This window comes from Rhopalosiphum padi, chromosome 2 (genome assembly GCF_020882245.1).
Source record: "Rhopalosiphum padi isolate XX-2018 chromosome 2, ASM2088224v1, whole genome shotgun sequence".
Classification (NCBI taxonomy): Eukaryota; Metazoa; Arthropoda; class Insecta; order Hemiptera; family Aphididae; genus Rhopalosiphum; species Rhopalosiphum padi.
Window position 1 is genome coordinate 58782404 of NC_083598.1, and position 27010 is coordinate 58809413.

The window sequence follows — 27010 nt, forward strand, 5'->3', positions numbered from 1 at the left end:
GGTCAAGGTACCATAAAATAGTGGCTGAAGGATTCATTATTCACATACATTTCTATTTTTTATATTAGTAAACAAAAAACAAAATTAATAAAATACAATTTAACTTAAATTTATTTAGGATATAATATTTACAAAAATCACATATTTAGAAAAAAAAATAATTATAAAGTGTTATAAAAGTATAAATTATTTTTTAAAAATAAAAGATGATAACTTTGAAACTCCTTTGGGTTTTTTTGATTTGTTTGTTGACTCTATACCTTCGTAACTGTCATTTAAATCAGATTTTCTTTTATTGTCACTTGAAGGCTCAATTGTCTAAAATCATTTAAAATTAAATAAATACAAAATATGTTTAAACTCTATGTTAAAATATAATTTACATAATAAAAAGTAATTTACTTGATCTAATGGTGAAAGAGTACCAAATGAAATATTAGCTTGTTCACCAGTTTTTTTTTTAAACGGATTAAAAGCTCGATCAATATCATTGGATTCATTCATCAGTTCAGATTCTTGTTTCTTTTTTAAAACTGACAAAATACTTGATGATTCTAAAAATGTCAAGAACCAAAATTTTTTAAATTATAATTGTGTTACATTATTTTTAACATATAATATATTTTTTTTAATTTCCAAATTGTGACCCTAAGAGGAAGTAAAAACTTGTTAAATATTTTTACAAAGTTTTGTTTAGAATTGATATTACTATTTTAAGTATAAAACAATTTATCACGGTTTTCAAAATTGATATATGAATATTACAATGACCTGAACAAAAGTGAGTGAAGTGAGACCAATACTATTTATATTATCTGATTATTGAATCATAATTTAAAAATGAGTGTATACAATTAATTGTAACTCATGAGTAATAACTAGGGTTCGGATTTATATGTAAATAGATATTTTTACTGTGACTTGATAAATTAATTTAGGTAAGTAATAAATTTGTTTCAAGGGATTTCCAATAAAATGAACTATATTTTATTTTACATATTTTGCCATAAGTGTTTTTACATATTTCTCAATAATTTAATTTTTTCCTACATATTTTGACAATTTGTTCATTTACGATTTTTTAATAATTATTAATTATATACAATTGTATTTTTCAATACAGACAATTTCCCATATTTTCAAAAGTATAAAATAGTAACAAAATAATACCAATTATTGAACTTAATCTACGGTAGATATAACTTACTCCTTCAGACATAGTCAAAATGCAATACTATCCAATAACATCAGTGGAAGCCGAAAGATCATTTAGTTGGTATAAGGAAATTTTACGACCAAATCGAAGATCTTTAGAATTTCAAAATTTCAAAATTTAAAAATGGCTGTTATCATAAATAGTAATCAAGATAATTAAAATTTTTTTAGTTTTTTTTATTTATATTTTATAATAATTTGTAACACCTTTTTTTAAAAATAATTTTTCTATTTGAAATATAATTTGTTTCATTAGAAACTCATGGATATATTGTATAATTAAATATTAATAAATAAATCATATTAGTAAAATACATATTTTGATTTTTTTTAGCATCTATTTATGTACATATTTTACTAACGTAAATACATCTTTTGGTTTCATAAATACATTTAAATCCGAGCCCTAGTAATAACTAATAAAATTTAAATCTTACCTTTATTATTGTCTTCACTATGATTTGAAGTATATTTTTCAGAAAATAAATCTTGCGATTGTTGTGAAATACAATTTGTATTCTTGCTATAAAATTTAAACAAATTACTTTGTAATAATAATTATGATAAAAAGGTAATGCAACTATAATTAATAAGTCATGTGTACATATAAATTTAAAAGATTTTTTATCGAGGACATTTTTTTTTAATTTAGATTTTTTATAAAAATCAACATATTATGAGGATGCCAAACTTGCATCTGTTGTCTCAGTCTTACAAGTATGTAGCATAGCAAATTTAAGCTAAGCAGATCATGTTTGGCGGCTCCCTTAGTTTAAAAATTAGAGCGAATCGACATATTATGAAACTTGATGGTAAGAACATTATCTGTGTTTGTATGTTTGTGTTTTACAATTTTTCAAATTTTTAACATGTTATGCGTATATTAAAAATGCTCATCTCACTTAAAAACGATCCATTCTAATTTTTAAACTAAAGGAGATAAACGTGATCTGCTGAGCGCAAATTTTCTATGTTACGTACTTATAAGACGGAGACAACGCATGCGGGTATGGTGTCCTCTTAATTAAATATGTAATAGATGAAATTATAAAAATAAAATAATCATTTTTACTGATATTAAATGGTAATTAATTAATTTATAATTTTGTGTAAAATCTTAATTATATAACAAAATCTATGAAATAATACATAAATTTAAATAATTGAATTTATTTGTTTTGTATATTTAATACTTAACTTAGTCATAAAAATTATAAAATATTAATCAAAATAATTTTATTAATATTTTATATAAAATAATGATAAAATTGTACAACTCACTTATATGAAGTTGATGGACCATCAAATAATTCTGAATATGTTACTGGTTTTGGTTCATCATCTACATTTGTTTCATTTTCTATGATTGTTGTAATTTTTGTTGCTAAACTACTGTTTCCAACCCGCATAGCATACTTCAGGGCTAAATTTAAATATTGTTCAGATCTTATGAGTTTACAAAGCTCTAATGCTCTCATGTCATGACCACTCTTACACGCCATCTAAATAAAATTGTAAGAGTTGAATTTATTAATTGTATTAATATAAATGATTCAATAAAGAGTTAATTACTAAATTAATTTAATACATACAGCAAACAATTTTAAAAATGTTGTTTTTAATTCTTTATCATACTGTAGTCCATCTTCTTCGGGTAAAATTGATAAAGCTATATTTGATCTCCAAAATTTTTCTTCTAATTCACCTTTTTCTTGATTAAGATCACATAATGGAATCTAAAACAATAATAAAATATTTAATATTTGAATTAAATATTCAAATAATGAAAATATTAACCTGCCATGGTATTTCATTCAAAAAAGGATGAGGCGTTGTTGAAGGATAATAAGAACCTTTACAAAGAATACATCGTATATCTTGACGTGCTTCATTGACTCCAATAACAAAATAATGATTTGTTGTGTCATTCCACTAAGAGGTTTTTATTTATTAATAAAAATATAATTATTAGTTAATTAAATATTACCGTATTATCTACACAACATAAAGGACTCCAATAGGATTTAATTAACATTCGTAAGGTTCCGGCAGAATCTAGAATACACAAAGATCCATAATCAGAAAAACCAACCCATCTAAGAGTTGATTTTGGAAGCAATGGAACATATCCAGAACAAATGGCTTCAACGCGGCTATCAATTTTGTACACACAATATCGTAAATTTTGTTCACCGGGTATAGCTAAACAAAAATTTAAAAAACAATTTTATACTATATATTTTACTGTTCTATAAAGTAGTTAATACATACGGGCACCACAATGATGCACAACAACTAAACGGTCTCTGGATCCATTTATAGCTACTATAGGTCCAGGGATAGATATTATCTCTCTTTGACCACCACCAAGAGTGAATAATCTTAATAGACGTGATACTGAAGCTACTGCAATCCAATCAGCAGTAACTGCTAAACCACATATATCATCTTCATCAGGTAAATCAACAGTCCATTCACGTTTACCATCCCATGAATTCAGTAATACACAAACTAATTTGCTATTTGAATTGTTATAAATAAATTTAATATTTATAAAAAGTTAATATATATATTTTTTAAATACCTAGGTGTTGTATCTTGAGATTCACAACCTAAAACTAATGCTTCTTGACATAGAGCAGCGATAGTATGCCCTAAAACATTTTTGATACGAAAAGCATGATGGATAGTGTTATCATGAAAATCTACATCAATTACATTTTCATCAACAGTATTAGTTTGTCGTGCATATCCAACATCATTAAAAACCTTAAAAATTTATAAGTTATTAATGAGCAAAAAAATAAAATTAACTTATAACTTTATACTTGTAATAAGTTAGATATTATTAATGATTACCATGAAGCGCCTTTGTAGATGAACAGGTGTTGAACAAGGTTGAAATGGACTTTGTAGATCCACACTAAAACTAACAGTAGGAGGAATACATTTAGAAGACAAATTGCTGTTGTCGTCATCAATTTCTAAGCCATCAACATTATTTAAAGATAAACCTCCTCTTTGCTTAGAAAGTTCAGCTTCAGCTTCAAGTTTGATTTGTTCTAATGATATAACATTATCCCCAGACTCTTCATCTGTCATTAATATGTTTTGTTCATCATTAGTCTAAAGGAAAAATAAGGTCATAATTAATAATTTAAATGGGGTTTACCACTCACTATATTATAACATAATAACACACTTATTTATAATAAGTGTATGTACTAATATTCATTTGAATCATAAAATGAAAATACGCTATTGATCAATTATATTCATATCATTAAATATTAATAGTAATTAAATAAAATTATTATTTTGCAAGTAAATCAGATTAATAATTGCAAAAACTTACTGAATATATATTAAAATCGTCTGAATTAGCATTTTCAACCAAACCTAATTGACCATGATCATCACAATAGGCTAATATGTGTTCACCATTTTTAGGGCACCAGACTAAACTTCTTATAGAATATCGTTCCTTACATTTTGCATGTAATACAATTACTTGAGATGAAACGTTCCACACCAAAATAAATCCTATGTTTGTCCCAGCAGCTATGTATCTACCACATTTTGACCAACTCATAACAGTGATATCCTGGAATAACATTATATTATAGCAAATAATTGTCAGGCTAAAGTAGTTAAATTTTTATCAAAGCTTGTTCAAAGACACGATAAAAAATATTTGAATGCCATTACTTGTTCAGATAATCGATAGTCATGTACTGTGTAAAGTTCTCTCCACAAACCTCTTTGGAAAAATTTTATTTCTTTACCAAAAGGTATAGCTAATAAATTTCCATCTATAGGATCCCAGGCAGGTGTACATTTAATTTTAGAATGCTGAAATGCATTGCTAACTGGAATCACATTAGTCCATTCTTTTACAACAGATTTTTTTTCTATACTCCATATTTTTACAGTTCCATCACAACTTGATGATACCTATACAGTGTAAACATTTTTAAGTTATTATTTTTAAAATATTAATTTAAGTATAAATAACTGGAGAATTATTTTTTTTACCAAAAAATCAGATAATGGATCAAATTTAATAGATAAAATCGGACTTTTATGACCATCAAAATTCAATACACTTTTAGTATCTTTATTTACAACTTGAATAGATGAATCACTAAAATAAAATAAAATATGATTATACAAATATTATTATTTTTTTTTTTTGATTTATATAATACATTACCATGCACCAGCAGCAATTAGTTTGCCATCCTTAGATGAATCTAAACAACAGACTGAAGCAGTAAATCGAGTTAATGTATCTATTAGCTCTGCTTTTGGAAATGTGTATACTTGAAGTGTATGGTGATCATCACCAACATATAACAAATCTCCCTAAAAATAATTTAAATTTAATATTATATAAAAAATGACATGTGAAAATAAAGAGAAAATTTTAAATATTATGATTTTAATTAAATTAAAATTATTATAGTAATTAATATTACTGATTGGTGTACGGCAAATGCTTCACTACCAACACATTTTTCAGTTGGATCACCATCATCAAAACCATCCCATATTCTTATATCTCCATCTTGGCCACATGTTATCAAATATCTATTTAAGTAATATAAATTGCATATGCAAATTAGTTTTTATGATAGTAAAACTGGTTAAGTTAATAATTATTTATTTTTTTTTAATGTGTGAAATTTACGCACAATTTTTAAGAATAAATATTTGTTATAAGGATGCACTTGTATATTATTAAATATCAAAACATAATACATAAGATAGGTTGTACTTACAATTACATTTATCTACAATATAGCAACAAGCCTAAAAATATTATTGTAAGAAGTATTTACCATTTTTTCATAAATAGATCACATACTAGACTAATCTATATGTAAAATATTTATATTTTAAATTACACTGCTTTTGACTATAGACTCACCATCGGGTTAATAAATTTTATTTGGCTTGGTGGAGAATAAATAACAAACAAGTACCAATTTATTTTATTTTGAAATTATTTAAATTATGATACTCGACATAAATCATTTTTTTTTTATTTTTATTGGAAAATTCAACAATGTACACATTATTATATCTATTTAGTATAAGCTAAAATGTTTTACAAAAAAAAATAGAAAAAAACAGGCATATGAGCTTATTCAAGACATTAATTCACATTAATCATAAATAAAAAATGTAGCGAATTTCTTGAAATTGGTGGAAACTGATTAAAAATTATATAAAATTATTTAAAATGTAGTGAATTTAAGAAAAAAAAATTAGTTATTTAGATTCATAAATTGTAAACTAAACTTTAGCTAGGAAAGAATTGTGTCTAAGATTATGTCAATAAAAAAAGGAATACATTTTCAAATCCTATTAAATTATTTATATAGTAAGTCGAAGATGTAAATATACCTTATTGTCTTATTTAAATATTTTTGTAAATTTTCCTACATCCTAGTTGTTTTATTAACGTTTAAAATATCATTGCATTTGTTCTCTTTATCTATCAAACACTAATTATAATAAAAGTTATATTTAATACCTTAGTTACTAATTGTTTCCTTAATAATTTATTTGCTACGTAGAGTTTATTCAATATTGTCAAAACTTAAGTAAATTTTGTAATAGCTAATAAGTTATGTTGGACTAATTTGAGCAGTTTAGCTATAACTAATAACCTCTTAATGTATTGAATTATATACTCATGTAGATTCCTATACATTTATTTAATTAGGTACTGTATTAAAATTGAAATATATGATAATATAAAATCATTAATTTACTAAATGTGTGAATCTTACTTTCCATCTTCTGAGTAACATACATCAGTGTGTCCTTCTACGTGGGCATATCGTGGAAAATCCAACTCTTTAGTGTCCGACATAGCTTTGAGTCTTATTGTCTCAGTTGAATAAAGGCTTGAAATTTAATACCTAAACACTAAAGCAAAATAATTGTTACCTACTTAATCCAATACCTAATTATTTATAGCTTATGTAGTTATGTCTTATGAATGTAGACATTTGTCTGTTAGTTTTTTGAGAACTGTAGATAAAATAACAACGGTCAATAAATTGATAAAATCAAATTGGCGGCAAACTAAAAAAGTTTTTAAAACATAACCAACAATTAAATTAATTGTAATGAAATAATAATCTATTGTGTGTAGGTAATTAAATTATTTGTATTATTGTATAGTATTATTTATAGTATAAATATAAAAATATTATAATTTGGGTCTAATTTATATTCAATTTTTCTAATTCTTATTTTGTTTTAATACATAATACTATGAAATTAACCTCACTTTTATATTTACCGCCAAAAGATCAAGTTCGCTAATATATTTATGAGTTTTCGCATTTCATCTGTTCTGAACTCCTAATATATTGTTCTATAAATTATTATGTTATGCTTAGTAAATACTATTTTTCCCTTTATTACTTAAAAATAAGAAACTATTAATTACGCTAAATAAATTTTGTAAAACTTTGTTCAAACATGAACTCTAATAATATTAACAACGATGGAATTAATTTTTCAACATTTGATACAAGTGCATATCATTCGACATTTTATGGTAAACAACAAACATATAAAACAATTTTTAAAATCTTTTTGTGTTTAAGTAATTTTTATAACGCAAAAGTAGTAACACAGATTATATAATAATAAATAATAATAATAAATTATTAGCTCATCACTTTGTTACCTACTTATTGTTAGTTGTTAATTAAAAATAGTTAATAATATTTTATAAATTATAATATATTTAAATATTTATGACACAGCCCGCAGGCCGTTGCTACAAGTTTGTAGGCGTACATTACCTACATAATTTAATTTAATTTCTACTTTAACCCTACTTCGATAAAAAAAAATAAAAAAATAAAAATAATACAATTTGCAATCGATAATATGTAGATGATTTCCGCGAACAAATGTAGTTTGCTCCCAAGCGATTTTTTCAATTTTTTTTTCAAAATGTGTGTTTTTTGATACTTAATTTTGATGATATTTTTAAAATAAATTGCTCAAACTTACCTTGAATGTAATGAAAGTAATGGTCAAAAAACTTCAAAATTCTCGATTTTTAAAATAACCGTATTTTTAGTTTAAAATACCGAAAATTTATATTTTTGGAATTTTTTTTTTAATTATTAGTATTTTTGTGCTTAACATTTTGGTGAAATCGGAATTTAACTAACGTAATTATACTTTTTATGTTAAACTTAAAAATTCAAAATGCTCAATTTTTCTAAAAATCGTGTTTTAAGTTTAAAATAACAAAAATATATAAGATTATATCGTGTGTATAGTAGGTACTATGTGACGTAAGTTTTGACTATCAGAGTTGACAAATTGTTTTTAACTAGTATTAAATGTTATTTTCTTATTTTACAAATATTAAGGTGTAACTGTTAGTTTTAACATGTTAAGATACTTATTTCAAAAGATTAAATTCAATAGGTATACAGACGGTATACAGTACAACATAAAATTATGCCTATTGGATATACTTAGATATTGAATACCTAATGTATAGAGATCGCATATTTGTATTGTATATTTTTAAGTTGTATATGTACCTATATTATTATAATAATTTAATACCAAATTAATAAATGTGACGTTTAATTATTAAAGGTAATGTAAACGAAGATACGAATTCATCAACTTCTTATAGTTATAACCAATTATATCCAGTAAATAAATTACGTGAGTTGGCAACAATTTTAATTTAGAAATGTATACTTAGTTTAAACTATAATTTATAGTTCAACAGATAATACTCGGGTATTAAGTTGATTTTGGCATAAATATTTGGAATAGTTACTTAATATTATGAGGAAACTTATTTTTTTATGATGTATATTAATGTAGAATTCAATAATCAATTAAATTGTATTAAATACAATTATAAACTATTATTTTTTATTTATATTTTAGCAGAAAAATATAGACATATATTTTCGAATTATACGTACTTCAATAAAATACAAACCAAAGCAATTAACGCTATTTTCAATACTGGTAAGTACATATATACACTAGTACTATTGTATATTACTTCTATTGTTTTAAATGTAGTATAACTATGATATTATACAGGGTGAATCTTTTATCATGAACCACTCATTATTTCAAAAAGTATTCATGTTTTTGAAAACATTTTTTTACATAGTTTCAAATTGTTAAAAAAACAACGTTTTTATTAAAAAATTATATTTTTAAATATTTTTTATCCTTATAATTTTTTTAAGTTTTTTACTTTTTTGAATGACAGCATGGTTTTAATTTCATATTCCAAAGCAGAACATTTTTCTGAATATTTTGATACATAAAAATCGAATTTAGAACGAGTAGTTTATGAGTTATAAGTATTTAAAGTTTTGACAAGCGGAGTAGTGGACAAACAATTTGTGGGGTTACTCCGTATCACTCGACTCGATCCGCGCATCTAAACTTTAAATACTTATAACTCATAAACTACTCGTCCTAAATTCGATTTTTATGTATCAAAATATTCAGAAAAATTTTCTGCTTTGGAATATGAAATTAAAACCATGCTGTCATTCAAAAAAAGTAAAAAACTTAAAAAAAATATAAGGATAAAAAATATTTAAAAATATAATTTTTTAATAAAAACGTTGTTTTTTTAACAACTTGAAACTATGCAAAAAAATGTTTTCAAAAACATGAATACTTTTTGAAATAATGACTGGTTCATGATAAAAGAATCACCCTGTATAGTGTAAAATAGGATTTAAAAAATTGATCATTATTACACTAATACATTGAATTACAGTGATGTACCTTGGCCTTTCTTAGGGGGGAGGTCGTAAATATATTTTCATCCACTCTTAAAATAGAAAATTACTTAAAAAAGTAACGTCATCGCTACAATAATTTTATTAATAAATACAGGAATTGGGCCAGTAGCGTAGCCAAATGGGGGGGGGGAGGGGCTATAGCCTAAATTTAAATATGGAAATTGTCTTACAAATTTTAGTTATTTAAAATAGTAAATACGTTAACGGCAAATAAACTTTAATATGTTATCACTTATCAGTATTTTTGTTATGTTGTTGTTTTTGATTTTCAATAACTCAAGATAAAAGTAGATAGCCCCCCTCATAGAAAAATCCTGGATATGCCTCTGAATTGGGCTGATTTTATTTGTAAAATATAACATTGTAAATTTGTAATACATAAAATAAAATAAGAAATTTTTATTTATTTAAAAATGGTATAATGTATGTTTATACTATAATGCACGTATTATATATTTATATAATACGCATTCGGGCATTCGCCATCACAGGCACGCAACTGTTGAATATTATGATATTTTCTTATGAATCTTTATGAAAATTTGAACTGAGCATTTTTAGTAAACGAAAAAATAATTTAACGCTTCAATATAAGATTTTACCTTCGAAATGTATACTCTTTATACTAGGTATACTATTTTCATACATTTTTAAAATGATTATTTGTAAATATTTCACATATCCAATATCCAAAATATATATTTTAATACCCTATACAATTATTTTACAGCAATAAATTAAATAGTAATATATTTTAATATACGTATTTTGTTGTATTTTTAATATTTACTATATGTGTATATTTAGTGTTGGGTAAGTTACTTTTTAAAAGTAACTAAGTTGCGTTACAAGTTACAAAATTAAAAAGGTAACTAAATTACTTATTAGTTACTTAAGAACAAAAGTTACATTACTTTTTTTTACTCAAAAGTAACTAGTTACAATAACGTTATACTCTTATGTTATTTAAGTTTCATAAAATAAGTCTATTTTAAATCAATCATGTTACACAATAATGTATAATATTTTATACAATAATGTATCTTCAAAATTTTGATCAGTTATACGTGCCTTTTTTTGTGCAAATGTCTCCAGCTACACTGAAGAGCCACGAAAGTGCCCTCGTAACGTCGCGATATATATTCCCCAAAAACATTAAAATATAAAAATATAATTAAATTTATAATGTAACGCGTTTTTCTGGTAAGTTACTTCTAAATAATTAACGTCGTTACTCTTGCCGTTACCCAAAAATAATAGTAACGAAGTTACCATAACGTTACTGAAAATCGTAACTACGTTACAGTAACGAGTAACGCACGTTACGTTACTACCCAACACTATAGTATATCCATCTAAAGTATAGACAAAAAAAAGCAATTGTTCCTTCGTTATACACTCGTAATTCCCGGAGTGGTTTATGTTTTTCACATTTTTAAGCCACACGGTTATCATGTCTCATTTATTATACTAGCTAATTCTACACAGCGTTGATTGTGACAAATTAAATAATGTAGCAAGGTTTACATTCTGTCTTAAACTCCATTAAATAAAAGCTACTTATACTTTTAACGATAATTTGAGTGGTTTTCAGCAAATATAAAATCGAGATCTAAAATTATATATACAATTATAATAACTATTACAGAGTATATCATCGTATATTCGTATGATAGTTAATATGCTAGTTAAAAATAAATCTGACCAAGAAATAACATTTTATATTTTCACCCCTCTTTACACCTCTTAACCATCTTAGGGGGTGAATTTTGGAAAATCCTTACTTAATGGATTTCAATATTTAAAAACGAAACTACTGACCAGACTTTATACTCATAGTTTCAACAGTTCCGGCTAGGCGATGATGAATTAGTTAGTCAGTCAATCATGAAATGTTATTATATATATATTACATAATATATATTTTAGATTACGAGCGAAATCGTGAATATATTGATTTTATAATGATATGTTATTTTGTATGTGACGTGTGTGCTTGTACACACGATAAGTAGTTAAAAAAATACTTCAATTTTCAACTTTGAGAGAGGTTTCTGATAGAAAATTGAATTTTATTTGTTTAAAGAGGTCAAAATTAGAAATTTATCATCGTATTAATAATAAATACATAATATGAATAATAATTAATATAAATTTTAATTGTATTTATATTTAAGATAAATCAGTCGTTGTGTCCTCACCTACTGGATCCGGAAAAACAGTTATTTTTGAATTAGCTATAATACATTTTCTAGAAACAATTGGGAAGTTTTCCAATAATTTACAAATATTTAAAATAATTTACGGTAAATTTATCTATTATGTTTTTCATTTTGTATAAAATTAGTGTATATACATATAATATATATTTAAAGTCAACATATAAAACATGTTTTATATATTATATTATATATGTGGTTATGTGGTTAAAATATAACTAGGTATTTAAAATTTAAATGTAAAATATCTGTAAACGAGTTGTTTATTTTTTGATAGTGGCTCCAATAAAAGCATTGTGTTCCGAACGCCATGAAGATTGGAAAAATAAATTTATAGTTCATGGACTTAAATGTATTGAAATTACTGGTGATAATGAAGTTACCGATTATGTATCATTAATTTCTAGTTATCAGTTGATAATAACTACTCCGGAAAAATGGGATTCAATGACAAAAAAATGTAAAGAATTTAAGTACCAAATAAACATGGTCAAACTATTTTTGATCGATGAGGTGGGTGTACTTCATTATTGAAACACATTATATTAAATTCTTAATTAAACTTCATGTATTTTAAAGGTCCATTTAATAAACGATGGGATTCGTGGTGCGACATTAGAAGCTATTGTTAGTCGCATGAAAATTATTCCAAAAATTGTAAATATTTATACAATATATATTATATTATATTATATAGATATATGTATAAAAGTTAAAAAAATATTGTATTTTTTTATATTGTTTTTAATAGTCAAAAGTGAATGATTTCACATTGCGTTTTGTTGCTGTATCTGCTACAGTAACAAATATTGAAGATATTGCAAAATGGTTAACTAATGATCAAAATTATCCTGCACATTACTTGAAGTATATACTTTTTATGATACAATTGCATTTTATAAAAATGATTTTAAATGCGAATTATTTTTAATACAATTTTTGATATTAATTATATTTATTATAATATTGTATATCTTTTAATATTATTTTATTAATGACTTAATAAATATTTAATATAAAATATTTCATAGAAGTGCTGAAGACGAAAGACCAGTAAAATTACAAAAAATTGTGTTAGGTTATAATTTTAAGGCAAATAGTTTCAAATTTGACTTTGACCTTACTTATAAACTTAAACCTTTAATAAGACAGTATTCAAGTGGGCAACCAACCTTAGTAAGGAAATATTATATAAATCTAACAAAAAAAATTGATTTTTAATGTTTAATTATAACTTTAAAAACAAATTATAGATATTTTGTTCTACAAGGAAAAGCGTAGAATTTACTTGTAGTATTTTAGTGAAAGACATTACAATTTCGTTATCTACCGAAAAACAAAGTTATATCAACAAATTTTCAAAGGAAATTAATAACAACAAAATTAAAGGTAATAAAAATACACTTTATAAATTAGGCATTTGCAGAATTTCTTTAACATCCTTTTTAGAAAGTTTATTATAATTTTAACCCTTGGAATAAATCAAAACAGTTTTAGTAAAACTGTGTATAACATTAAATAATAATGAGCATTAAAAAGTATAAAGTGTCTTAAAAATAACTCAGGATTTAAAAATACTATAGAAAAAATAATATCGGGCATAATATGACCTCCCCTATACTATAGTCCTACACACAATTACTCAGTCCATGAAATTCTTCATCATGACATCATCCGATCACATATTGATATAATGATATTTCATATCATTAAGATTCAACAAATTGCGTGGTTTGTTCTGGTTAACTTGTGACTTAGTGTATCCCTATAGGAAAAATCACACGGTGTCAAATAGGAAGATCGAGGTGGGTAGGTTTGGTATTTGGACGTGTTCTCTACGAACTTGATGGGGCAATGTGTGATCGGGTGATGAAGAATTTCATGAACCGAGTGATCGCTCATAGGGCTAGTACTTAGTAGTGGAGGTTAGGTTGCGATTTGTCTGATATTATTTTTTATGTTTAAAACTCAACTTTTTCTGAAGAGAATGATATGTTTTTTTTGTTATTTTTACATAAATGAATTTGATCTATAAGTTATAGACTATAACAATTTTAAATTCGGCGTTCTTTTTGAGACATCCTATTATACAAAGTATTATTGTTTACCTTGATTGTACATATTTTATAGAAATGTTAAAATTTGGTATTGGCTGTCATCATGCTGGTATGTCTATTCGAGAAAGAAGTGTTACAGAAAAATTGTTTCGTATTGGATGCTTAAACATACTTATCGCTACTAGTACTTTAGGTATTGATACTCATATCAGCTTACTAAAGGATATAATACTAAAAAAATTATAAATTGATATCAAATGTATTATTTTTACCTTAGCAATGGGCATTGATTTACCAGCACATTTAGTTATAATAAAATCTACTGAATATTATTCGTTTAATGAATATAAAGAATATAACGAATGTCAAATATTACAAATGGTCGGGAGAGCTGGAAGACCGCAATTTGATAGATCTGCTACTGCTATTATCATGACGAAAATATCACTGAAGGTATGATACAATAATTTATTTACAAGTAATCAATTTTTAAATATTGTTGTAGGTACTTTATAGATTGTTATCATTAAAAATGTTTAACATTAAACTTAATTAAATTTAGATATATAGGTACCTTATAAATTTTAATTTAATATTGATGAATGCAAGTTTAAAAGCGCATAATTTAAGTATAAAAACCAAAGAAAATGTATAGTATGTTTTAGTGTAAATACTTTGCAATTTGAATTTAATTCTAAATCATTACTTTGCAAAAATAATTTGCTTTAAATTATGAATAGTATTCATATGTTTATAAATATTATAATTTATATGAAATCAACATCACCCAAAAATTTTCCAATATATAGTCCTAATTATTTACATGGCCAATCAATAAATATATATATATATATATAAACGGAGTATTTAATAGAAATCTAATAGTTTTTATAACTTGTTATAAATTAGTCTAGGGCGTGGATTTTTATGAAAATAAATAATTTTATTGAATGCAGATTTCTTAATACTAATTAAAAATAAGCCCGTTATATAATACTCTGAATAAAATTAAACTTTTTATTTTACATATTTTTTCACATTTTGATATAAATATACATTTTAAAATATTTTACTAATAAGTACATTGTACATATTTCATAAATATTTTGTACTTACTACTTTCATTAATATTATAACATTTAACATATATAGTACACGGATTTTATCATATAATTGAAAGTAGATACTCCTAAAAGGGCCGAATAAAGTACAACAATTAAAGAATTTATGTTTAAATTTGTGTCTTCTGCATAAATCAATCATTACTCGGATTGATACTTGGTTAGCAGATTCTATTCTAATAATTTTGAAAAAATTATGATGTTATTTTAAATCTTGATTCAGAATATTAAGATACTGAAATTTATATTACAAAAACTACTGATATTAAGCAAAATAATGAACTGAAAAATTATTTAGTATATATTTAAGGAAATATATTTGTTTTTTGGTTTAAATTATAAAAAAGTCTAACAATAGTTACGTAAAATTATTTCGGTAGTGGAAAACGTGGCAAATAAATTAGATAATGTTCAAGGAGAATTCGAAATAATAATATAAAATAAATTAAATTACATACTAGAATATTATCATAAATGAAAAATGATCCATTATTCTTGGGCAACGTTTATTACTTATTCAATTGCCACAAATATTTTGAGACCTAACTTTCATACTTTAAATTTCAAAAATTCAAAATGAATGTTGTTTCTAATTATTTTAAAGAAGACAATAATAGAAACGAATACATTTAATTAAAAACTAAAAATATTAATATAAAATACAAAATTTTTTGTCAAATAATTTATAATTTTTAATACACAATTTGGCAAAAATTATAACATAAATATTTACATATTTTTACTTTTTTATTTCATAAAAATATACGCCCTGTAGATTACTGTCAAAAAAACTAACATTTAAATTTATTAATGTGTCTCTGTCTAACAGATACCTACATTAACAGAGATATTTAAGATGATACAGGACTTTTATTTGAGACATAGGTAGGTAATGCTTACTTCCAATATGGTCCATTTAAGTGTATACAATGTAAATTCATTATATCGAAAAGACTCTTTTTTTAAATATTTTTAAACCTAATTTAATATAATTACACAAGTTAAAAGTATTTAAAGTTATATAACTAATATTAAATTCTATGTATCGAAAACCAAAATACTTTGAAAAAAATTCTGTTTCGAAATATGAAATTAAACATCAATATTATATTATTATTATCATTCAGAAGAGTACATAACTTAAAAAAATATTATGAATAATCATTCAATTATGTAAAAAAGATTTGCAAAAAATTAAAGCTTTTTTAAATAATCAGTGTGTAGACTAAATATTTGTGTAGATACAAATGGATTAGATTACCTTTTATATAATATTTGTAAATATATAATTAGTAATTACAATGAATATATTATTATTTTATCTTATAAAACTTTTATTTTTGGTATAGTTGCTATCGCAACTTTTTTATTTTGTCTTGGTTCGATCCATTTTAGAGTACGATGCATAGGTATAGTTTTTTAAATGACAACTATATCTCATAAAACACTAATTAAGATTAGAGCGTGTCCAAAATAAAGTTTGGTTGTCCTACGCTTACTTCATTCTTAAGATAGAATTTACTCCTCGAGACTATTCCCGTAACGCCTTTAAAATTATTCCCAGCACCTCGACACCGATTCCAAATGTCCACCTAATTTTCTTCTCTTCTTAATGGTTCCATAGATGCACCCAATCCCCTTTCCTTGATCTTCTATTATATTCCTTTCTACAACGCTAGAACTCACCAGTTATTCGTTGTACCTATCTATAAAATTTCTCATGACAATAAATCAATTCAAATAATGCTAAATTTAGCAAACCATATAGGTAAACAATGTAAAATATATCAAACTTTAGTTCTGAGATTCTTTTTTTTTCTATTTGTATTTTATTCAATTTACATTTTTAAACCTATTGGTTACACTTCGAAATTACTACTAAATTTAGCTTGTAATTTTTATGAACCAACATCTTGTCAACATAGTAAAAAATAAAAATAAGTATGTATATACTTGAAAACGAATGAATAAAGTGAGAGTGAAATTAAATATTAATAATGCAATTGTTAAGATAAAAATGTATCTAAGTAATATTTGTAAACATAAATCTAATTATTTATAATTTTGGTCGTACATGCAAAAATAGTAAAACGACCAAACATAATTATAATACACATTACAGTTATTATAAGCATTTATTAATTTTATACAGTTTAACAAAATTATACGCTTTACAATTAATAATAAAAATTATCAAATTTAAATAGCATAGTATAATATCTACTTTTATATTAATTAAAAAATATTCAAAAACGCATACGATATCTGCCTATATAAATGTATATTATAGGTACGTAACACAACAGCATATTATTATATAAGTAAAATGTGTATAAAATATTATGATGGATTCATTTTCTATCGTGTACAATAATGAGGTGTCGATAATTTTAAAATAAATTGTGTAGTTTATTAAATAAAAAAAAATAACAACATTATATATATTTTTAATAACGTTATAAATATTTACGTATAATAGATAATATATAGTTTTGTCGCTTATATCTATTAATATATTTTGTATGACTTTTCAAATTTTTTTATTATAGAAAATATTTAAATATAAAAATACAAATTACTTATTAAATTGTTTTATCTTCTCTGAATAGAATTTGATTCACTATTTCCAAATGGGCTAGCATTATCTTGGAAGGTAATTTTTGGTACAAAACCACTTTCTCCATCAACGTAGTACGTGACCGTCATGAGTCTACCATCCGGAAGATATACAAAGTACGATCCTTCTATGCGACCTGTCTCTTTGCCAACTTCGTTTTGTCCATAGTAATTTCCACTTGGTTTATCTTCCACTTTGTATTGGTATTCGTACTTGAAATAATAATTAATTCAATTAAATATTTGTAAATATATAAGAAAAAATTGTAGGACATTAAAATATTAGGTTGCTATAAAATGTTATTATTGTAAACTTTTATTCTATATTTTATTCATCAAACTAAAACACGTTTTTGTGATTCTAATATTTTTAAAAATATTAAATCAGCCTTTTTACCATTTTATCTTTTTAAGTGTGCCACTAATTCGATTGCTAGCATGATAGAATGGGCGAGCGTAAACATCCCCCCCAAAAAGTACACCATGTAGCCTATTTTATTTATCATACAATGACAAATTGTATTATCCACGGATTTCCGTGTTAGGTAAATTTAAAGTTGTATTTATAAATCCAATAGTATATAAAAACTAAAGTTAGATATTTTATATAGTAGCTAAATAAATTTAAAATGTAATTTTTATTGTACACTAAATAAAATATTTAATTTATGATGGAAGAGAAAAGAGCACTTAGATATATATATAACTAGGATTCCTAGTATTAACGTGTTATGACTTTATAAGTGTACTAAGTGTAGGTATCTATATATTCACTTTAAAGTTTAAATATATAAAAGTAGTTAAAAATAATAAAATTTAAATATGCATAATTTTCTTTTTTTTATGCAGTATAGTAAGTATATGTGTGTGTAAAAATGGGAGTTTATATTCAGAAGTCTTAACTCTTTATTAAAATATTAATAATCTTATCCAAATAATATGTTTTGGGTCATTTTAATTTATCTACTTGTTAAAATATTTTTAAACTTTTATTAATAAATTAATTTATACTATTTTATTTATAGATCCATATACTATAATATATTAATTAGAGGTTACAATTTGGCCTTTTATGCATAATATTTATTATATAATATTATATTATGTATGTATAAATATTATTAATAAAATACAATAATTTTAAAATATAACTATTTACAATTTATATGTAATGTAATTTATGTTTAAAACAAAATATAAGTCTATTGTTGAGAGATAAAAAAAAATATTATCATCAATTATTATACTATAATATTGTTTGTTTTATTGTATACATAGTTAAGTGAAATATAATAAATTAATCATAAAAGTGTATTTGTAAAAAAAAAAATACTATTGAGTAAATATATTTAAACTCCCGAGAATTTATACAAATATTATAATATAAATATATTTATACAAATAAAACAAATAATGTTAGATTTTTAACGCATTTATTGGTGTATTAGAGTAATTTAAGCATTTTAAACAATACATAAGTTGTTTTTAATTTCTTTGATGGAAATATTGACTGGTCATTTTAGAAATTGAATTAATACGATGAGAAATACATAACATAATCAGTCATCCAAAAAAGATATGTATTTACCTATTTATTTTAGTGGTTAATCCTAAATTCAATTTGACCTTTTTTTTAAAATTCAAGGAGTTATTATTTCTTTTGAAATTAAACAACCTTCTGCAGTGGTTCGCTAATATTGTAAATCATAATATATATATTTTTGTATCTTGCTAAAAATCATACAGTTCCATAATAAGTATTACAACTATTAAACGCGATGTTGAAATTAAAAACAAGATATTATATTATTTAATATTTCTCTAATTTCTATAAATATTTTAATGACTAAAAATTAAATAAGAATAATATTATTTTGAAATATTTCATATTTATTATTAAATTATTTTTGTTTACTTTATCAGTACTATTTTTAATATGAAATATTGAATGGTTGAATTAAAATTTAAAAACTAATCGATTTGGTACTTACTGGTTCTGGTTTTTCTGAGGCTTTAATCATGGAGTCCCCTTGTGGGCGACCTTGGATTTGGAATATCCATGTGAATAGAATAATACAGAATAACCCTTCTTTTACAAACATCATAGTGATATATTTTTTTTAACAATTATACAACACTTGAATCTTTAAAAAGAAAAACGTATTAAATTATTAATACACTATAATAAAAATTAAACTAATATGTATAGCACCTTATATGTTTACAGCGAAATCAAATCTTTGTAATTGATTTCATTTCGACTTGGGTCTCCTTTAAATATAAACCTCTCCCTTTTTATCCCCCCGTAGTGTTTATAGTAAAATATTGCTCCGCCCTGAAAGGAAAGTACGAGTTATAAATAAAAAAATGTTAAAACACTTACTCTAACAGAAATACTTTTATATATAGTTTAGAATGAAACATTATTTTTAAACGGTGGTACATTTTAACCTATCTTATAAAAAATATTGTTTTTGTATCAACTGCTGATGAATATCGAAAGAAAATAAGTAGTTAGTAAAAAAATTGACGTAATGATTCTGATTTTTTAAGATTCAAGTTTGTAATTAAGATTTTTTAGGACACAAAAAAAACCAAAAATTTCACGTAACATAATTTTAGATATTTTAGACTGATGAAAACTATATATCATAATATATCATATTAAATTTATGTATAAATCAGTAATTTTTCAATTTTCTCATTATATTTTTGACCCACGTAAATACAAACATTTTATAGCCAAGAACATATTTTAGATAATGTAAGTCAGTACATTTTAACCACGCTTAAAATTAATTTGCAAATCAAGATTTACCAGCTAATAAAGTAGAGTTATTTTTTGGTAATTTTATAAATTACTTAAAATATTTATGAAATAATTACAACATGTCAAATGTCAATACTTAATATAAACTAGGGTTTATTTTAATTTAATACCATATTACAGTTATCGACATTAACCGATACCTTGTTTGTGTCTCGATTAATCCCTTCTATGTAATTAATATTGTCATACGTTTTATGTTATTTAATAATCAAGCTATTTTCATGTATTGTATTTAAATATTTAATTATTTTTTTATTTATTGTTGTATATATGAATTTATTTTTAAACGCTTAGATACTTTTGAACAAATTTTTAACTTTTTTGTTATCTTATTTCTGAAAATTATTTTTATTCTAAAATTAAAATAACTTATTACTTATTAGTTATTAGGTAATATTTCATATTATTATTTATACATTTCTTTGATAAATGTGTACCTATTGGTAAAAACTTAATGATAAGGGTCAAATTCATTATTGTAGTTTGTATGTACTATTTACTTTATTCACTCCGAATCTTATTTAATGTGCAATTAACGTTAATCCATTATCTATGTTCATACGTTAAAAATAAATGAATGATTGCTCCTGAGAGTTAGATATTACGTTATGTTTTCTTCGCATTGTCGAATCCACACGCAATGTTAACCTTTGAACTCAACGCGCAACCGACATTGCAAACAAGCTCCTCAGCAATAATTACATAGGCTCACCATTCTTTAAATATACTAACAAATAGATAACTTTCTTGACAAAACATAGGCTGTCCAGTATATTTAAGTACAATTTTTTTTTAATTCCACCACAATCTTGTAATTCCGAATATCTTAAGTCAATATTTTCTTACCGAAATTTATTGCTCTGAAATTATACGTATTTAATAATTAAGTATTATATTTTAATAAATAAATATATAGGATTTTGTTTAAATGGAAATAATATTTAACTCTGTATTGGTTTTTTTACAAAAATCAAATCAATAGTATTGTAAATATTCATGATTAAACATATAGATAGTTGCAATCAAAGATAATTGTAAGTAATTCATAGTAATTTAATTAGTTACTAATAATAACAGTAAAAACTAACGAAAATTTAAATTTTATAATTCAAACTTATAAGCTTGAATTGATTTATGGAGTAAGTATAAAATAAACTAAATTACATCTATATTTATACTAAAAATAGTTATAAGTTTTTTTGTACGATGTACCTACTCGTGTATAAAAATTATTATACATTATTATTACGTATTGTATGTAAGATTAAACATATAACTAAGAATTAATTTTTAATTACCTCACTATTAAGTTCTAATATTAGTAATTGAATAATTTATTAATAAATCGATATAATTTATAATTGATAAATATTATATATTTAATATTTATACAATTAAATACGATAATAGTTTAAGTTCTAGATATGTTTTGGCCGTTTTGGCGAATTGTGAATACCTTACTTTCATAAAATATATGATATTTGGACATTTAGTATACGATATACGTATATAAATTTATAAAATATTACGTAATAGATTCCTTAATAAAAATGGGTTTATATTTTATAATACTAAATAAAAAATATATTCAAATTTAATATAAAAAACTATGGACTATAGTTATAATAACGGATTTTTAGTGTTTTTTACATTAAATTTACAATAACTTACATTAATTTTTAAAATTATAATATTTTGTCAACAAAAATTAGTAATTACTGTGAAATGAATTATAATGACTTATATAATAAAAATAACATAACATATCCTAGAGCTATAATTTTTAATTATCATGCATTATAAAATTAAAGTTCAACTTTATTATTCCTTGTCTGATACTCTGATCTTTAAAATATGCCATAAGTCATAGCTCATAGTAAAATAACAAATAATACACACTCGTTCACAAACACGTAACATTCTCTTAAATAGTATACGTCATGAGTCATGACACTAACTCGATGCATCTGAAGTGATAGAATATTGTAATAAATTATAATTATATTGAATTGCGAATATTCAGTTTATGGAGTGTATCCCTTATAGAGCTTATGCTTAAGATTATAGCGTTTATATACAGACCAATTAATCTTTTATTATATACGTTTTTACGCTAAACTAAAAATTGCATAATAAATAGTATAATTGAACAGTTTCAAGTTTGTTTGAAAGTTATTTATTATTAATACTTTAAAGGGTAAAAGTACCTACAGACAGTTAACAGTTTCAAATTATAGAAATTAATTAAATTATATCATTTTGAATAAACGTAGATTTTACAATTAAGATACAATTGTTAATAATAACAGTAAAAGAAGTAAAACTAAAAAAAAATAATAATAAAAAAAATAACGAGTGTGGAAATATATATGGAATAATTAAACTATAAGTATAATGTAGTATATATAATATTATAATATATATGCATATTATATTGTATAGTTATAGACTTATGGTACAAAATAATATAATATTCTATAGAATATTTGATATTTATCTTCTATCTACGTAAAACCTATTTACCTATAGGTATATGAATCACCTTGTGTATAATCTGCTTCATTGTATGTAGAATGTAGATTCTATACTATACCGTAAGGTCTTTTAAATGTAGTGTGACAAAAATGGAGGAGGATTACGTGTAAAGTTCTTATATAATTCCCACCAATTTTATTTTATATTATATTTGAAATACTTCGTAAAGTAATAAGTATTATAGTATTATACCAAATTCATACAAATTCAATTTATTTTATATTTAATATAAATTGCTGGTATTTACTATTTTATCCTAGTTATATTATTGGAAAGTTCTCAACAGTACATTATAGACTTATAGGTAATGGTATTAATCACAATAACTATTATAATTCTTAACATATTATATAGTTTACAATATTTTCTTTAATGACAAAACATTGTTGTATATTAATATTTAATGTATTTAAATACATTACACGTATTCATAGGTGTATGTAATTATTTTAAATTACATTTTATTGTGTAAATATTGTAGCAATTTATACATGCAATAAGAGACAGGATCACGTACATACAACAATTTAAACATACCTACATAGAACGTTTGCTGATTCATTCATTATTTTCTACTCTTTTGTGATCGGTAACTACTAACTTGTATCTAGTAATAGGATAAAAAGGACGAAAAACGTTCCATTGTCTACTCTATAATATACTGTGCAAACAATATGTAATCATGGGCTATATTACATATTACGTTTGTAAGATATTGGTCTCATATTATGTTGTATAGATTCCGCCGCATTAGGAAATGGTCAAAGAAAATAAGTTTGGACTCCGCCATTGGTATTGCGTTAAAGTCGAAAGATAAAAAAAAATAACCGTAAATCGGTTATACTCAATATACTCGAGATATATGAATTATTTTATGATTATAAGAAGTCAATTATATAAAGCTGGATCACCATTGTTTTCTAGTAAGATATTCATTTTGAAGGTTTCAATTAAATCCAAACACGATCTTGGTTTATATAATGGACAGTTATAGAATGACAATAGAGCAAAACAACGCGCTCTTTTCTAGTTACGAGACTGCTGATTTGTCTGGTTTATCTACTCGGTTTGTTTTAATGTTTTATAGGTATACTTACATAGAAAAAGACAAAGTTGTAATTTTTTAACATGGTATATTATGTAATTCGCTATTATTCAAACATAAATTCTACGAATAAAGTCGAGTTCACAGCTAGGTACGTCGCTTGTTGTGTCATGTCCAAAATTTTAGCTAGACCTAATTTTCGATGGATCATGGTTATTGAATGACCGCGATATCAGCGGCCCAATTAGAATCTACAAGAAGCATACGGAATAATAGACTACGTAGCTTTGAACCAGGTTTAAGCTTAACAATATGCTCATAGATCAATAAAAATAAAGTTTTCAGTACAAATATAGTAGTATAGGTATACTGAACTTAAGATACATTTTTTATCAAAGCAAAGTAAACTTGATTTATTTTTTTCCATAGGTATTCTAAAAAAATGTAACACTTAAAATGTGTTTACCACATAGACATAGTATTCATTATGCTAGTTAGAACAAGGTATTCCAAGTAGGTATATGTTTATAATATTCCACAGAGGTTATTTTGTGACCTTTGTGAATGGCAAAACCTTTCTTGGAATTAGTGTGAAAGTAGATTGATCATACACACATTTCTGTCAACAATGCGCTTTATAAAAATAATAATAATACAAAAATAAAAACCTGTCTATAATCCATACTTATGTCATGTAAGCGAGTATTATGATTGTCTTATTGTAAAATTTCCTAGAGTGTAGTACTGTAGTCCTATTATACGCATTATACGTTCTGCACATACGTGAGTGTTGGTATGATAAACATAATAATCATTTTTGAAAAAAAAAATTAAATTCAAAATGTGATATTTAAGCGTTTTATAGAACGTCTGTGCCACATCGTTCTAGAAATGTACGAATTTTTATTTATGCATGTATAATTTATTTACCAATAATATTTTGATGTTAAAAATATATATGTTTATAATTCATATAATATATTATATTCGTTTATAGGCAATTGAATAAATTTATAATATTAAATATATAATAAAAAAACCATTAACACGCGTGAATATTATTTAAAATAAAAGATTTACTTAAATAGTTAAATACTTCTATTTAAAATGCATAGTATTAATATAATGAAATCTATAGATAGAGGACGTCTATATTTATTAAGGTTTGATCGTTAAAAACAAGAAAAAGTAGTAGGTAACTATTACTCAAAATAGTTGCGTAAATAAAAGGAATAAAAAAACATAAATACATAAAAATTATGTTTCCTTCATCTAAGATTATATTACATAATTATTGTACAAATGTATTTATTTATTCAAATAGACACACATGACCTTACAAAAATAAATGAAAAAATAATAAAAAAATTAATATAGAAAAATTCCAACAATGTACTAGTGTACATTATATGATTGAGTAATAAAAGTTTAGTGAAAAAGTTTCATGATATGTATTTAAAGTTAGTTATTACAGGAGTTAAAGTTTGAATTAATATGTAAAATTCGATGGACCCAGAAATCGAAACATTTATTATTATATTATTAATTACTAATAATAATTAAATTACGTGCTTAATCATTGTAAAAACATTAGACCACCAGCAGTAATAATACCAATACCTACATAGGAATATATTATTACTTGATTAACATTAAATAATAAATTAATAATAATTTATTTTATTGAACGTTAAGTACGTTTTGAATTAAAAATGATAGGGGTCAAAAATGATTAATCAATTGGCATTATGGTAAATTATTTCGAAACGGATCAGGGATCATAAACGCAATACGAATAAAACGTGCCAATATAATGTTTTAGTACAAGAATAACAACATATAATATATTATTATATTATTATATGTTTTACTATCTGTGTATTCTGTAATATTACATGTATCAATCATTTTAATATCATAGATAAAATATTGTTTTCTGTATAGGTATTTATGTATAATTTTATAGTAAAATAAATTAGGTAATTATTAATGTTAATATACGGTATTTTTTATACATAACATATGACATATTATACGAGATAGATAGAAAATATTAGTTAATTTATGTAGGTAATCTATATTGATAATTTTTTTAGTAAACCGTTAATCTTATAATATTTACAATCTATATAAAATGCGCAAAAGGTAAATTTGAAAATTTAAATTTTGTAGCTGTATGATTAAGGTTTTAAATAAAACATTTTGAGCCACTACAAATCTGCTAACAAATTATTCGATTTTCATTTGATTTAAATCTTACGCACACCAAGAAAATAGTCAGTAGGTTTAATCGAGCTACCTTGTTAAATGTCTGGAAGTGATTCATTAAACACGAGTTTCGAGGTGAGGAGATCACTTGTTTGATACTGCGCTTGTATAATTATGTAGTTAATCGAGAAATGTTGTGTAATAGAATTGGTTAATAGTTTCTCTAATTGTTTTAAATTGCAAGTCGTTGTTAAGTAATTTATTAGTTACGGACCAGGGAACTTAAGGGATTATACTTAGATAGATAAACCCAAAAACATAAATCGTATGGAT

At 23.8% G+C, this 27010-nt stretch overlaps 3 protein-coding genes across 4 annotated transcripts in view; 1 reads left to right on the forward strand and 2 right to left on the reverse strand.

Annotated features, from left to right (window-relative positions):
• Positions 1 to 93: 93 nt before the first annotated feature.
• LOC132921969 (WD repeat and HMG-box DNA-binding protein 1) lies at positions 94 to 7263 on the reverse strand. The gene is made up of 16 exons (XM_060985243.1): positions 7014 to 7263; positions 5694 to 5805; positions 5429 to 5580; positions 5251 to 5359; positions 4924 to 5169; positions 4571 to 4819; positions 4075 to 4341; positions 3800 to 3984; positions 3487 to 3734; positions 3203 to 3417; positions 3013 to 3147; positions 2808 to 2951; positions 2497 to 2717; positions 1653 to 1738; positions 403 to 554; positions 94 to 318 (listed from the first exon to the last, which is right to left on the reverse strand). The coding sequence occupies exons 1-16, from the start codon at positions 7094 to 7096 to the stop codon at positions 187 to 189; spliced, it is 2736 nt and encodes a 911-aa protein (XP_060841226.1). The 5' UTR covers positions 7097 to 7263; the 3' UTR covers positions 94 to 186.
• A 450-nt stretch (positions 7264 to 7713) lies between these two features.
• Positions 7714 to 27010, forward strand: part of LOC132921311 (probable ATP-dependent DNA helicase HFM1) — a 28500-nt gene continuing 9203 nt past the window's right edge. The window contains 11 exon segments of the mRNA XM_060984271.1: positions 7714 to 7792; positions 8860 to 8931; positions 9163 to 9246; positions 12224 to 12352; positions 12543 to 12778; positions 12845 to 12922; positions 13017 to 13132; positions 13297 to 13441; positions 13519 to 13654; positions 14396 to 14515; positions 14600 to 14775. Coding sequence (XP_060840254.1) covers positions 7714 to 7792; positions 8860 to 8931; positions 9163 to 9246; positions 12224 to 12352; positions 12543 to 12778; positions 12845 to 12922; positions 13017 to 13132; positions 13297 to 13441; positions 13519 to 13654; positions 14396 to 14515; positions 14600 to 14775 — 1371 coding nt within the window.
• On the reverse strand, positions 17560 to 20341 carry LOC132922890 (pro-resilin-like). Of its 2 annotated transcripts, XM_060986625.1 has the most exons (3): positions 20272 to 20341; positions 20051 to 20203; positions 17560 to 18272 (listed from the first exon to the last, which is right to left on the reverse strand). In XM_060986625.1, the coding sequence occupies exons 2-3, from the start codon at positions 20162 to 20164 to the stop codon at positions 18036 to 18038; spliced, it is 351 nt and encodes a 116-aa protein (XP_060842608.1). In that variant the 5' UTR covers positions 20165 to 20203; positions 20272 to 20341; the 3' UTR covers positions 17560 to 18035. The 2 variants fall into 2 exon arrangements, with proteins under 2 accessions (XP_060842608.1, XP_060842607.1); XM_060986624.1 differs by having other exon boundaries at positions 20051 to 20316.

Coding starts and splice junctions, on each gene's coding strand:
- LOC132921969 (XM_060985243.1), bottom strand. CDS start 7,096: ATGTCGGACACTAAAGAGTTGGATTTTCCACGATATGCCCACGTAGAA. Junction 5,170..5,250: donor ATCCATTATCTGATTTTTTG/GTAAAAAAAATA, acceptor TACACTGTATAG/GTATCATCAAGTTGTGATGG. Junction 2,952..3,012: donor TGAATGAAATACCATGGCAG/GTTAATATTTTC, acceptor TTATTGTTTTAG/ATTCCATTATGTGATCTTAA.
- LOC132922890 (XM_060986625.1), bottom strand. CDS start 20,164: ATGATGTTTGTAAAAGAAGGGTTATTCTGTATTATTCTATTCACATGG. Junction 18,273..20,050: donor CCTCAGAAAAACCAGAACCA/GTAAGTACCAAA, acceptor TATTATTTCAAG/TACGAATACCAATACAAAGT.